This window comes from Eretmochelys imbricata, chromosome 4 (assembly GCF_965152235.1).
Source record: "Eretmochelys imbricata isolate rEreImb1 chromosome 4, rEreImb1.hap1, whole genome shotgun sequence".
Classification (NCBI taxonomy): domain Eukaryota; kingdom Metazoa; phylum Chordata; order Testudines; family Cheloniidae; genus Eretmochelys; species Eretmochelys imbricata.
The window spans coordinates 137,181,342-137,196,186 of NC_135575.1; the positions used below are offsets into that span (position 1 = coordinate 137,181,342).

The window sequence follows — 14,845 nt, forward strand, 5'->3', positions numbered from 1 at the left end:
AACATACCTTAAGATATTGCTGGATCATGGCTAGTTTTAGCCTCCTGGTGGTCTCCGAGTCATCTGGATCGGCTTTCACACGTTTGCGCACCACATCCCGTGTGAAGACGCCCACACTATTCTGGCTCTCAGCATTGACTGGTTTACCACGTTGAAAGAACTCCTGAGTCAGGTTATAGACCTGCCAGAGACAGGACCGAAAAAGGGAGAGAGTCACTCACAATAAGTAGCTCGAGTGTGCAGAATCCAAGCCCTGAGCAATGTGCGTACTCCTCTTCGCCCAGGATCGGTATGCTCAAGCCACCCCACTGTGTGGAGGAACAAATTCCATAGCTGGAGGCTCAAGCCTAAAAGTTACCAGAGGGCTTTAGGAATTTATTTTATCTCATTTTGCCCTTCACAGGATGCACCCACAGCTCTACCAGTCAGCAGAAGATAGGAAACCAGAGGGTCAAAGACAAACTTGAAGAACGCTAGCTACCGGAGAACATTTTAGGCAGGTCATTTCGGAACACACTATGTCTGTCAGTCCTCCCAAAATATGGGAGTTTCACCATTACCTTCCACTGGAGGAAGGGACAGAGCTTCTTGTGCAATCAAGGCACCCTCAAGTGGCTAAATCCTGCTATTCAAGCAACAGTACCAATATTGCTACTGTGTCTGTGGCCCAGTTGCCTTCTAATGGTTGCAGACCAGAGAGCACCTATGCCCGAATACTACTTCTGTACAGGCAGGGTTGAAGTTTGGATTTTTGTTAGGGTGCAAATGGAATTGGAGAATGTTTGGTTTGGGGAAATGGCTTCTTTTGTAGGGAGAGTGACTGGGTTTGCTATTTCTGATTTTGTGTTTCTCAGACTGTCTCAACCTGGCCCTGTCACATGCTTTGGACGGACACTGGTCTGCTGTGAGTGGATCCATCCACTCACTCCCACACACTTCTAAGCCCCCTGGGTCCGGACAGTGACTGGTCACCATACCTAGCTATGGGTCTCTGAGGCATGCTCTTGGGTGTAGACCCCATGTCTGACACCCTCCTTAGGCAGTGCTTACCACTATAAAGGCAGGTTTTCTAATCCTTTAATCATTCTCATGGCTCTTCTCTGAACCCTCTCCAATGTAGCAACATCCTTCTTGAATTGTGAGCACCTGAATTGGACACAGGATTCCAGCACTGGTCGCACCAGTGCCAAATAGAGGTAAAATAACTTCTCAACTCCTACTCAAAATTCCCATTTATGCATCCAAGGGCTGCATTAGCCTTTTTGGCCACTATATTTCACTGTTCAGCATGTCCCATGTTCAGATGATTATCCACAACCCCCAAATCTCTGTCAGAGTCACAGTGTCCCCGGATAAAATCCCCCATCCTGAAAGTATGGCCTACATTCTTTGTTCCTAGATGTATACATTTACATTTAGCTGTATTAAAACGCATTTTGTTTGCTTCTGCCCAGCTTACCAAGCAATTCAGATCGCTCTATAATGATGACCCATGCTCTTCATCATTTACCAATCCCCGCATTTTTGTGTCATCTGCAAACTCTATCAGTGATGATTTTACGTCTTCTTTCACGTCACTGATAAAAATGTTAAATAGCGTAGGGCCAAGAACTGATCTCTGCAGGACCCCCCTAGAAACACACCTGTTTGACGACGATTCCCCATTTATAGTTACATTTTGAGACCTATCAGTTAGCCAGCTTTTAATCCATTTAATGTGTTCCATGTCAATTTAATAACTTTCTAACTTTTTCATCAAAATGTCATGCAGTACCAAGTCAAATGCATTACAGGAATCTAAGTACATTACTTCAACACTATCGCCTTTATCGACCAACCCTGTAATCTCATCAAAATATATCAAGTTAGAATTCTTTTTTTGGAGAAGGTGTTTCATCCGAGATGACCCAACAAGTTGTGTCATTGTTACTGTTGGTGAGGAGGGAGCTGTTATTAAACACAATCATCACCACCAACCACTTGTGCGCGTCTGGAATAATCAAGCCTTTTGTTTGGTTTCAGAACAGCAACCGTGTTAGTCTGTATCCGCAAAAAGAACCTTGTGGCACCTTAGAGACTAACAAATTTATCTGAGCGTAAGCTTTGGTGAGCTACAGCTCACTTCATCGGATGCATACAATGGAACATATAGTAAGAAGAGATATATATTGTGACAGGGTCAGGCCAGATGGCTACAGGAGAGTGATAGAAGGCAGCTATATTAGCCCCAGGTTAAGTAGGTCCCTTTTCTCTGGGTATGGTAACAGGGAAGATTCCAGAACAATCAGGAACTTTCTGGAAACAATTAAGGCAGACAGGCTGATTAGAACACCTGCAGCCAATCAAGAAGCTGCTAGAATCAATTAAGGCAAGCTAATCAGGGCACCTGGGTTTAAAAAGGAGCTCACTTCAGTTTATGATGCGCGTGCGAGGAGCTGGGAGCAAGAGGCGCGAGGAGCTGGGAGCGAGAAGGCATACTACTGGAAGACTGAGGTGTACAAGCATTCTCAGGCACCAGGAGGGAGGTCCTGTGGTGAGAATAAAGAAGGTGTTGGGAGGAGGCCATGGGGAAGTAGCCCAGGGAGTTGTAGCTGTCACGCGGCTGTTACAGGAGCCACTGTAGACAGCTGCAATCCACAGGGCCCTGGGCTGGAACACGGAGTAGAAGCCGGGCCCGGGTTCCCCCCATCCCTCCATCCCCGCAACTCCCTACTTGATACCGGAGGAGTGGACCTGGACTGTGGGTTCCACCAGAGGGGAAGGTCTCTGGCCTGTTCCCCGATCCACTAGATGGATCAGCAGAGACTGTGGGGATTGTTCTTCTTCCTTTTCCCCATGCTGGCCAGTGGTGAAGCTAACTGAGTGAACGGCAGATTTGAGCCATGAAAGTGGCCAAACTGCGGGCTGCCGTGAACCTCTGAGGTGGGCAAATCTGCCAATAAGCGCAGGACCCACCAAGGCAGAGGAGGAGCTTTGTCACAATAATACATACCACATTTTCATGTTCTCTGTATGTATATATATATATATATATATATATCTTCTTACTATATGTTCCATTCTATGTATCCGATGAAGTGAGCTGTAGCCCACGAAAGCTTATGCTCTATTAGATTTGTTAGCCTCTAAGGTGCCACAAGTACTCCTGTTCTTTTGTTTGGATGATTCCAAGAACTGCTTAACTGTGATTCATGGTACTTCATATCAAAGGAAAAGCTTACCAGAACAAAGACAGGCAGGAAAGCCTTAAAGATAAATCACAGAAGTACAACCAATCTCAGGAATAACTTGTTTGTCTAGAATCTGTGCCACCTTCTCATTTATCTAGCACAGGGGTGGGCAAACTTTTTGGTCCGAGGGCCACATCTGGGGAAATTGTATGCAGGGCTGGGGCAGGGGGTTGGGGTGCAGGAGGGAGTTTGGGGTGTGGGAAGGGGTGCAGCGTGCAGGAAAAGGCTCAGGGCAAGGTATTGGGGCAGAGGAGGGGTGCGAAGTGTATGGGGGGCTCAGGGAAGGGAGTTGGGGTGCAGGAGGGGGCTCAGGGCAGGGATGCAGGAGGGGTGCAGACTGTGGGAAGGAGCTCAGGGCAGGAGGTTGGGGTGCAGGAGGGGTGCGGGGTGCAGCAGGAGGCTCAGGTCAGGGGGTTGGGGTGCAGGAGGGGGCTCAGGGCAGGGGTGCAAACTGTGGGAAGGAGCTTAGGGCAGGAGGTTGGGGTGCATGAGGGGTGCGGGGTGCAGCAGGGGGCTCAGGTCAGGGGGTTGGAGTGCAGGAGGGGTGCGGCAGGCGGCTCAGGGCAGGGAATTGGGGTGCAGGAAGGGTGCGGGGAGCAGCAGGGGGCTCAGGACAGGGAATTGGGGTGCAGGAGGGATGCGAGGTGCAGGCAGGGGGCTCAGGACAGGGAATTGGAGGGCGGGGTGCAGGAGGGGTTTGGGCTCCGGCCAGGCGCCGCTTACCTAAAGCGGCTCCGGGGTGGCAGCAGCGCACACCGGGGCCATGGCAGGCTCCCTGCCTGCCTGCCCTGGCCCCACGCCGCTCCAGGAAGCGGCCGGACCACCTCCCTGCGTGGCCCTTGGCAGAGGGGGAGGCACAGGGCTCCGCGCACTGACCTTGCCATGCCTCCGAAGCTCCCTTTGGCCGCGGTTCCCCATTCCCGACCGAGCTGCGGGGGGTGGTGCCTGGAGGCAAGGGCAACATACAGAGCCCTCTGCCTTCCCCTCCCCCCGGCCATAGGGACGTAGTGCTGGCCGCTTCTGAGAGCAGCGCGGGCCCTGCGGCACCATGGGGAGCGATCCAGCCTGCGGGCCGTAGTTTGCCTACCCCTGATCTAGCACCACAGGGAAGCACAGTGCTTTATAAGCAGAGAGTCAAGATCTCTGCTTGAAGATTTTTTCCCATCTAAGGTATTTGGATTAAAACTACTGACCTCTCTGACACAACTGGGTATTCATGATTTCAACGTACCAGGGTTGAGGAGTAATTATGGAAAATGGTTAAAACTAATTGCCCCTTGCACCTTCCATATAGCTGCAATTCCCAGCCAGAAGAGAGGTGGGAGGATCCTGGCACGCCCATCCCTGTGGCTTGTAATAAGAAGCTCCAGGGGCCACTGCTAGGCCCCATGTTCTATCCTAGTCCCTCAGTGCACTACAAAGGTCTGGCTGCCAGTGAGCAGCGTGAGACACAAAACACAAGCCAGTGGTTGCAGAGGGAGAGAAAGGATCTGTTGGCCTCGAAACTCAGAGGACTGCTGTCACGTGGCCAGACTTACAGACAACTGGCTTTTGGAGTTTTCCAGCGCCCAGGGATTCAGCATCTACCTAGATAAGGAAGGACGGACATTTGCCATGTATTTTCCTTGAAACCCTCGCAGTTGTTAATGCAGGAGTTGCTGTATGGCCTTTTTCCAGGCACAGGATGGCTCACCTGAAACTTTAGTTCAGGCTATTTGTGCAGTAATTCAGCTGCTAAAAACATGTAAGAAAAAACAGATGAGTTTGGCAAAATGGCAATCGGCATTGGGGACTATGATATCAAACTGATCTTTTATGTCTCAAGTAAAGTCGGGGGGAGGGGGCTGGATGTTTCCTTTCTGTCTCTGTGTACTGCCCCCCGTTGGGCAGGTTGGTTTGAAGTTTTATTTAATAAACATGGACAGAGAGAAAGGAGACAGGAAGTGAACTGGGGCCGGGGGCAGAGAAAAAAAATGAAGGAGCAGTACCAGAAAAAACCAAACCATAGAAAAAGAAATGATAAGAAGGGAAGAAACACAGAATAGAATCAGGAAACCGGTAGAAAACAGGAAAAGAGAAGGGACCTGGGGTACTGATTGCGGCACAGAGCTGTCCCAAAGCACAAGGATTTCAAAACAAGAGAGGTTGGGAGTCCCTAGCAGTGGATGGGGGGGGAATGGTCTCTCTCCCCCGCCCCCACATCAGAAGTATTGTGGAATTTCAACACACAGCAGTTCATGGGCCTACACTGTGGCACAGATTTGAGGTCTAACCACTTCCAACAAGTACTGCTCAAAGCTGCCGCAGACCTTGCCTCGGCATAATTTCATAAGCTGATTGCAGACGATAAGCAGATAACACATTCACAAGACAAGAAAAGCTGTACTAAAGTCCAGTTACCCCTTGGCCCAGAGACTAAATTAGCCATAGGCTTGTTTTCATTGTCCATTGTAGTATTCACTGGGCACCAGAGGAAAGAAGAGAAAAACATATTTCTCCCTCAGTGGGGAAAACACCAAATGAGTTTTTTTTCCTTAAGTATGTGATCCAGCTGGTCAGACAACAGGAAAATATCCTCATCAGTATTTGTTAGGGTAGCACCAAGGAGCCCCAGGCACGGGCCTGCACTGCTAAATGATTTTGCGAATTGCAGCTCATTCAGCAGCAGCATGCAAAGAAGCGAGATTGGAAATGCCAAGAGAATCTTACAGTGAAGTACCTTTTAATAACGTAGCGAGTATTGACCGAGTTTAGGATTGAACACGCTTCCTAAACCTACTTGTGGAAAGGGATATTTACGCTTCTAAGGATGGAAAGAATGTGCGTGCACACACACGCACACACAAAAACGGAAGTGTGTCCTTTATATACACACACACAGAGCAAAATCTGTTGTAAGTGACCATACAAAGGTCAAACCAAGACTGTGAGCTTCATGAAAATTTCTAATAAAGGGGAGACAGAACTGTATTCATCCATTTGGAGATACCTCGAGGCGGTCTCTGGAGACGAAAACCTGAGAACAACTATAACATCAACGAGTTTACAAGACTCCATTTAAAGTTACTGGGAAATGGCATTTTTGAAATACAGGACATAGAAAAGCACCTAATTTTATGTTTGCTACCACATAGCTACCAAAGCATACCCAAGAGACTCCAAGCAAGGTTTATTTCAAAGAGCTTGGCAAGATGTAATGCACAGGACCGTGTACAAGATTCTACTGATTTTCTTCACATTTAGAAAGCAAATGTCTGCAGGGTCCGACAGCACCAGGCCAATTAGCAAAAACTCCAAAGTCAAATATTAACATCATCTTACCCCTTCCACCAAGGGGCAGCTCTAAATACAGACGGTAACACACCAGCAAACAGGGCAGAGTGGAGAATTGGCCAAACTCTTCTCTGAGGCTGAGAAGAACAAATGGGTCCTGTTCCGTGCCCCAAATCAGCCGATCTGGGTTATTTCAGACTAGGAACAGAAGGGCATTCCAGAGCCTTGCGCCTGCCAACAGCCCCTTCTCTATTAGAGTGAGAGAGGCAGGGCATCAGCATCTCCACTCATCGCAACCTTGGCTGCGTCCCACAGGGAAAGAGGCAGTCTCTCCGGGAGATCAGATGTTGAAGAGCGAATTTTATAAATTATTCAGTGCTGAATTAGGAAGGCCAGGATGGCACATCTCAATCCAAAAGTTTCCTAAGGATTGTCGGAACTCACCTCAAGCACTCTTTCTAACTCGGTTTTAAAACTAAGGGCTTGATTTATACCACTGTCTCATGCTAGCCATATGCTAGTGTAACCCCAGTACAAACCAGGCCCTCGGTATCTAATGGGCCAGGCAAATGGTAGTGCAATAGACTATGATGCAGGGGACCACAGCTTAGTCCTGAGCTGGCATAAAGCCCAGCAGAGGGTGGGAGCCTGAGGGGAAGAGAACTTAGTCATTCTCCAGCTACCTCCTTCACCCACCAACCGTCCACCACACAGGGGAATGCTGACTGACTCTGAGGCCATTAACTATAGTAACCAGAAAAAGGGTCACTGAGGTGGGGCCGATTGTGCTATGTTTTCACTGCACAAGATAGGCGTGTTTTGAAACTGAAGATGGGGCACTTAGGCACTATGGTACTTACATTATTATTGTTAATAGTGTAAAATCCTACAGAGACAAGGCCCTGTTGTTTTTACCTTGAGGTAGCTAATCAAGATCAACACTACACCACCCCTTCACCCAGGGTTTACCTCGCCTAGCTCCATCAAGGTGGAAACTACCTGTGCCTTGTCTCTTCCAGAATTTTACATCAATATAAAACACACCTTTTCCAGCAATGAACACCACATCCTGGGAGATGAATGAAGTTAAAAGGGGTAAAAGTGGGTATGACACTAAGCCAGAAAGGGTTAAGCAACTTGCAGGCTAAATGACCCAAATTCTACCTTTAAAGACATATTAGGAAAGTATGTAAATGGTAATTAGGGATATTCCTTGTAAATAGCTAGCAAAGCCATGTTAGATAAACAAGAGCTTTGAAATGTAGACTTGTATTGTTAAAGAATTGGGAAAAGATAGTGACTGTAGTCGTCTATGTTTACCTTTATCTTGTTAGATACTAACAATGTAACCAGACGGCTCCTGTCTGCCACTATGTTTCATTGATTCAAAGATCAAAAGGGAATATTAACATTTAGATGAACTGTGAATGTGGTAATATCATTGTCTTCATTTCTCTTTGAAGTATGTAATAAACTACTTGTAAATGGCAGGAGATAGGCAGTTGCCTTATGCTGATCTATGTAGCTGATTATTCGTGATGCTGAGGAAACAGGAGTTCTACTTCAAAGCCACAATTTTTCACCTATTATTCACCTGCTGTCAAGAGGCTGCAAGAGAATTATAAAAGGAACTCTTAGGCCCTGATCCTGTTATCTCATATCTGCTTAAGCTTCTTCAGGGGAAGTTTGAGTAGCAAGACTGAGGTCCCAGTCAGGATCACCCAGATATTGGACCTTGGGCTATAACCTATGGAACTTATGCTGAGAGAACCTTTTGCAATTCTAAAGCTCACCATCTCTATTATGAAACTGACCTAAGAACTCTATTCATACCAGTACGTATAATGATATTTTAACCTACACTCTGTTTTCTTTTTAAATAAATCTTAGTTTAGTTCATAAGAATTGGCTGTAAGCGTGTATTTGGATAAGATCTAAAATATTCATTGACCTGGTGGGCAATGTGTCTGATCCTTTGGGATTGGTAGAACTTTTTACACGGCGAATAAGATTTTCAGTAATCCTCATTAGATTTGATTTGGCTGTCTGGGTGGGAGCCCAAGACTGGATTGTTTTAAGGGAATTGAGTTTGGTGCTTCTGGGTAATCAGTAAGGTATTCAGAGGGGTAGCCATGTTAGTCTGTATCAGCAAAAACAGAGAGAAGTCCTTGTGGCATCTTAGAGACTAACAAATTTATTTGGGCATAAGCTTTCATTCTCAAGCATTCTTAAAACTACAATACCCACCTGGGAAAGTGAAGAAACAGACTGACAGAGCAGAAGGGTACCCAAAAGTCACCTACTACAGGACAGGCCCAACAAAGAAATTAACAGAATGCCACTAGCCATCACCTACAGCCCCCAACTAAAACCTCTCCAGCGCATCATCAAGGATCTACAACCTATCCTGGAGGACAATCCCTCACTCTGACAGACCTTGGGAGACAGCCAGTCCTCGCTTACAGACAGCCTCCCAACCTGAAGCAAATACTCACCAGCAGCTACATACCACACAACAGAAACGCTAACCCACGAACCAATCCCTGCAACAAACCCAGTTGCCAACTCTGTCCGCATATCTATTCAAGGGACACCATCATAGGACCTAACCACATCAGCCACACCATCAGGGGCTCGTTCACCTGCACATCTACCAATGTGATATATGCCATCATGTGCCAGCAATGCCCCTCTGCCATGTACATTGGCCAAACCGGACAGGCTCTACTTAAAAGAATAAATGGACACAAATCAGATATCAAGAATTGTAATATTCAAAAACCAGTAGGAGAGCACTTCAATCTCCCTGGACACTCAATAACAGACTTAAAAGTGCCATTGTTCAACAAAAAAAACTTAAAAAACAGACTCCAATGAGAAACTGCAGAACTGGAATTAATTTGCAAACTTGACACCATCAAATTAAGCCTGAATAAAGACTGGGAGTGGCTGGGTGACTACAAAAACTTAATTTCCCTCTTTTGATATTCACCCCTTCTTCTCAGCTGTTGAGAACGGGCTACATCCATCCTGACTGAATTGGCCTTGTTAGTATTGACCCCCCACTTGGTAAGGCAACTCCCATCTTTTCATGTGCTGTATATTTATACCTGACTACTGTATTTTCCACTCCATGCATCTGATGAAGTGGGTTATAGCCCTCGAAAGCTTACGCCCAAATAAATGTGTTAGTCTCTAAGGTGCCACAAGGACGCCTCGTTGTTTTTTCAGTAAGGTATTGTAGAAGCTGTTTTGTTGCTGGCTGGTAAAGCTAAGTATTAGAATAACCACCAGTTTTGGGAATCGTCTTCCCTATTCTTTGCAGTTTTCCCTGATTAAGCAATCTCGGTGTGGCCCCCCTGAAACTCCGATCACAGTGGGGGACTTTCAGGGCTCAGAAAGTGGCCTGGAGATCACCCTGTGTGGGAAAGGTATGTCAGGACCCAGGAGATGACCCTGAGGGAAAGCTAAATATGTCACGTGCACCCAGTTTTCAGATTTGCCTTATTTGCCACTGATTTAGTGCAGTGGTTATTTGCTCAGAGTGGTTTTAGGGATGTTGTAAAATGTCCCAACATACAATCCCACCAACGAATAAAGACAAGATACAAACTGAAGCAGGCTGCCCACTTTTCATTCCCCCTCCCCTTTAATTATAAATGTGGCACAAGAACCTGCAAATCATCCAGAGCATTAAAACCATATGGAACCAACACAACCAAAAATATAAAAGCTACAAGTAATGCAACATGCTAACTCAGTCTGTGTGTAAAGAGAAACACATTCTTGTCTGTGCGTTATGCAAGAGTAAAGGGTCCTGAAGCCACACACACATACTACACACTTTCCTATTTACTTCATCCATCAGCAAGTGTGTTTGCACATATGGTTTCTTTTGCAATTTAGGTTTTCAAGAGTTCATAATAACTTCTGTTATTTTTGTTCCCAAAAATAGAGAGAGAGGAGAAACACAGGACTCGCCATAGCCGACCAGTACAATCATCCACCTAATCCAGCATCCACCTTTGAGAGCAGCCAGCACCAGAAGCTTCAAAGATGAGTGTGAACTCTCCCATTATGGGCAATAATGGTGCAACACGGGTATGGAGAAAGTTACTTCTGAGTCCCAGACAACTGAGGGTTGATTTATGTCTTAAAGTAAGAGTGCTGAGATCCCTTATAAATTTTTATCCCAGCACATGTAATAGCAGATGTGTTTACTACCCATATAAATGTCAAATCCTCTTCTGACTCTTAGCTCTTGGCCACAAGGTTATCTTGTGGTAGTAACAAGCTATTTATGCCTTGCATAAAAAAAAGATCAACTTGAAGTTTGTTGCTTTCTAGTTTTGCTGGCAGGCCCCTTGTTCTTGTATTATGGGAAAGGATAACCCCAAGTGCAAAACTGACTTTTCTTCAGCATTCACTTTGTATCCCTCTGTAAACTTGTATTAGTCTTCTCTCTAAACTGTAAAAAGAAAAGGAGGACTTGTGGCACCTTAGAGGCTAACAAATTTATTTGAGCATATGCTTTCGTGAGCTACAGCTCACTTCATCACGAAAGCTTATGCTCAAATAAATTTGTTAGTCTCTAAGGTGCCACAAGTCCTCCTGTTCTTTTTGCGAATACAGACTAACACGGCTGCTACCCTAAACCTCTCACCTCTTTTTGTTCGCTTTTCACAACAGGTCATTCTAGGCCTCTAGTGATTTTCATTCCCCTTTGCTATACACTTCCTATATTTCTATATCTTTGAGATAGGATGATCAGAACTGAAACCAGTATACAGAGCAATGGCAGGCCGTTTGCTTATACAATGTCATTCATTGCAGCATTTCCAGTGTTATTCCCTCTCTCTCTTTTTTGAACCGGACCAGCATTTTATTTGCTTTTTTGATCACTGCTGCACTCTGAACTGAGGTTTCCTCTGAGCTCATCTCTTTTTTCTGAGGGGCTACTGTTAATTTTAGAACCTAGTAATAAGTAAAAGCAGCTCAATCTATTCCTGCCAAAGTGTACCACCCTGCACTTGTCCAAGTGGGATTTCATCTGCCGCTGTGTTGCCCAATTGCCTATTTTAACTAGACCCCTTGGATGTTCCCCACAATCCTCTCTATTAACCCAATTAATTATAGGCCATGTATTCATTAGCCCTAGTCATGGCACAATGCTAAACTTCTTTCTATGTTGAAAATCAGCATTTCCACTCTGTCTCTGATCCATGATAGCACTTTACCTCTCCCCCCCATGACTATTGTTTCCTTAATGGCCTCTAGTGAAGGATTTTACCAATGTCGGTTTGAATATCCATGTGCATATTTTTAAATATATATTATACGATGTCCAGCTGATCCCAGAGTGTGACATTATAAAAAAAGATTTACCCAAACAAGTGTTGGTGAAGTTCAGATCCAGTTGCAAACTTTGAGGGCTCTACAAATGGTTATAACTTGGCAAGGATGATTCCCCACCCTCCACCTCCATTTTATGTAACCCACTCTGAGAGCATTTTGATTGGGGAAATTTTATATTGGCCCTTCACCCAAATATAATTAGAAATAGAGGAAACAAATCAGGAGAATACTTAGAGTGAAACCTGGCAAGCTGTTTTAGCATTGTTTAAGTCTAAGTCTTGGTATTATAAAAGTACAAAAGTAATGCCATTTTACATCTGTTCAACCATTAATTAAGTATCAGGGACCACATTCACCCTGAGCAGAAGCAGGCATCACTCCACTAGAATCAATGGAATGGTACCCATTTACACCAAAGTGAGACTGACCCTACCTATCTAGAAAACCGAAGATCACTTTTTCCTTGGGTATTTGCTTAGGACACGTTTCATTACTGAACCTGTATTTCCACTTTTATTCCACCATTTTCTCTTTATTAATGTTTTTAGTGCTTTCATTTCTATTTTTCCTTGGTCTGGAGTCTCTATCATGAGCTTAGGCACTGTTTTACATAGATCTTTGGAGAAAACCATTTAAGATAGAGGAATGAACATTACAAGTAGCTTCCAAACCATAAAAATGAAAGCTCTCTCCAAAAGAGAAATGACATTTAACCCTTGTAACATTTGTCACAGCACCTGTGATGAAATCGAGCTTGTAATTCATATCAGGATGAATGTCATAACTTACACAGCATAGTGTAGTAGTTATAATGTCAATAATAATGTCTCACTGCCACATCTTTTAGTTGGGTCTTCCTAAGTTATTATGTTCTGCCTCATTTGGGCCCCTTCCTTATTATTAGCTAAGTGGCAAGTCTACAGCTATTGATTAAATTATCCCACAATATTTGCTAGAAGGGATCAGAACTAATGATAAGGCAGGACAGAAGGGGCATTCTTCTAGGGTGTGATTTGGTTCCAGGAGCTCCGTCACATTAACCGGTGACGGAATTAAGCAGAAAGCACCATATTGGTTTTAAAAAATCCAAAACTTATTTTAAGTAGAGAAACTGAAGGCATTAAAATTTTTTTTCTACTGTCTCAGCACTGACAAGTGTCTAGTGGTTTTCAGACCAATGTACAACTGGAGGGGACTGCTAAATACCAACCTCGTTGTATAAATCACTGAATTCTTCAACCACATCTTTCGGAATCCTCTGCCCATTGTTGGTAAGGTGATAAGCCACCCCATTCTTGGAGTAAAGACTGATACGGCCAACGCTTCTCTCACCATCAGTAGTCTCTTCAAGTAAGCCATTGTCTTCTGCTAGATGATAGACTGGGTTTCCATTTGAACCATGGATCCACGTAGCTCCCAGTTCAAAAGTGGCGTTCTCTAGGGGGGAACAATCCAATTAGACCAATACGATGAACTCGTTTAAAAAGAGATGTTGTATGTCACACCCCAGTCTACACATGAAGAGCAGTAAATAGAGCACAAATAGGACATTTACCCAATGATGCCACATCACCAAAAAAACAACACTGAAGAATTGAAGAAAGAAAAGGAGTACTAGTGGCACCTTAGAGACTAACCAATTTATTTGAGCATAAGCTTTCGTGAGCTACAGCTCACTTCACCGGAAGCTTATGCTCAAATAAATTGGTTAGTCTCTAAGGTGCCACTAGTACTCCTTTTCTTTCTGCGAATACAGACTAACACGGCTGCTACTCTGAAACCTGAAGAATTGAAGAAGTGCTTTCACTTAAGGACAGGTTTAAGTGTCATACTAATGTTTGTTTATCCTAGGTCTCTGCACAACAAGTGTCATACAGTGCTACAAAAGGGGATCAATCACAAGAAGGGTGCTCCCTAAAGAGATTCCAAGGTATGTAGCAGCAATGGTCTCTAATAGTTCAAGAACAATGCAGAAGCCCTAACTCCAGGTCCTAATCCATGATTGTCACTAGCTCAACAGGTGCCACTTAGCCTCTCTACTTCATCCTTCCCACCTATAAAATAGGAATACTATTCGTTTACCTACCACAAGGATGCTAGAAGGACCTCTGTACAGTGCTTTATATCTTCAAAAGAGCTATGTGAGTATTTTATATATCCTGGTATCAGATTCTGAGCAGTGTAACAGCAGAATTCAATGGTGTCTGTCCTACGAACATCATTAGAATTTAGTGCACCAGAGGGTGTATTGATCTCTCTTGCTCAGAAAGTGTGAGGGGTTAGGGGACGAAAAGAGGAGTTGGCTATCTGTACTGTACAACTGCAAACAGAATATAAATGAATACTTACATAAATATTGAAGAAGTGGTAGGGAAAGAATAAGAGCATCGGTAGGCCACCCAAAGCCTTCAAACATCAAATTTAGTCTGAGGGAAGGGGAGGGAAGGTGATTGTTATTCAAGTACAGAGCAAAAAGGCATCTGTTCCACTAAAGCAGAGGAATTCAGGAAAGACTGAGACTGTCCTGTAATGGCAGCCTGAGGCTGCTTACTTTAGCATGCAGGAAAGCTTTCTTCTGCAATTAAAAATGTGTGTTGTTTACCAAAAGGACTCAAGATACCTGCATATCCATAAGGTAAAATTAGATCATATTTTATTATTTGTGCCTTTGAAAGATTTCTTTAAAAAGATGCACTGTCACATTAAAAAATATCATTTATTTTTCACTACCTAAGCTGTTTGTTTGCTTTTTGCATTTCTCAGTTTGGACAATGCAAACTGATTGGTCAGTTACGCGGTTCTCTGTAGTCTAGGTCTCATCAGTTTTGCCCTCAGACTCTCATGTATTAGCCCAATTCTGTAAAATTTAAGCTGATAACAACACAGGGGGATATTTATTAGGTTAAAAAGAAACACTATTTCTAGAGGATTTTATCTTAATTTATGGGATTATTTCTTTTTACAGTTAGGGTTTGTAAAAGCTCACT

At 44.4% G+C, this 14,845-nt stretch overlaps 1 protein-coding gene across 2 annotated transcripts in view; it reads right to left on the reverse strand.

Moving 5' to 3' along the window:
- SMOX (spermine oxidase) overlaps positions 1-14,845 on the reverse strand; it is a 95,071-nt gene that overhangs the window by 19,018 nt on the left and 61,208 nt on the right. For both annotated transcript variants that reach the window (XM_077816020.1, XM_077816019.1), the window contains exons 3-4: positions 13,069-13,295; positions 8-181 (exon numbers count right to left, since the gene is read on the reverse strand). In XM_077816020.1, the coding sequence (XP_077672146.1) occupies positions 8-181; positions 13,069-13,295 (401 nt within the window). The remainder of the gene's footprint in view (positions 1-7; positions 182-13,068; positions 13,296-14,845) is intronic.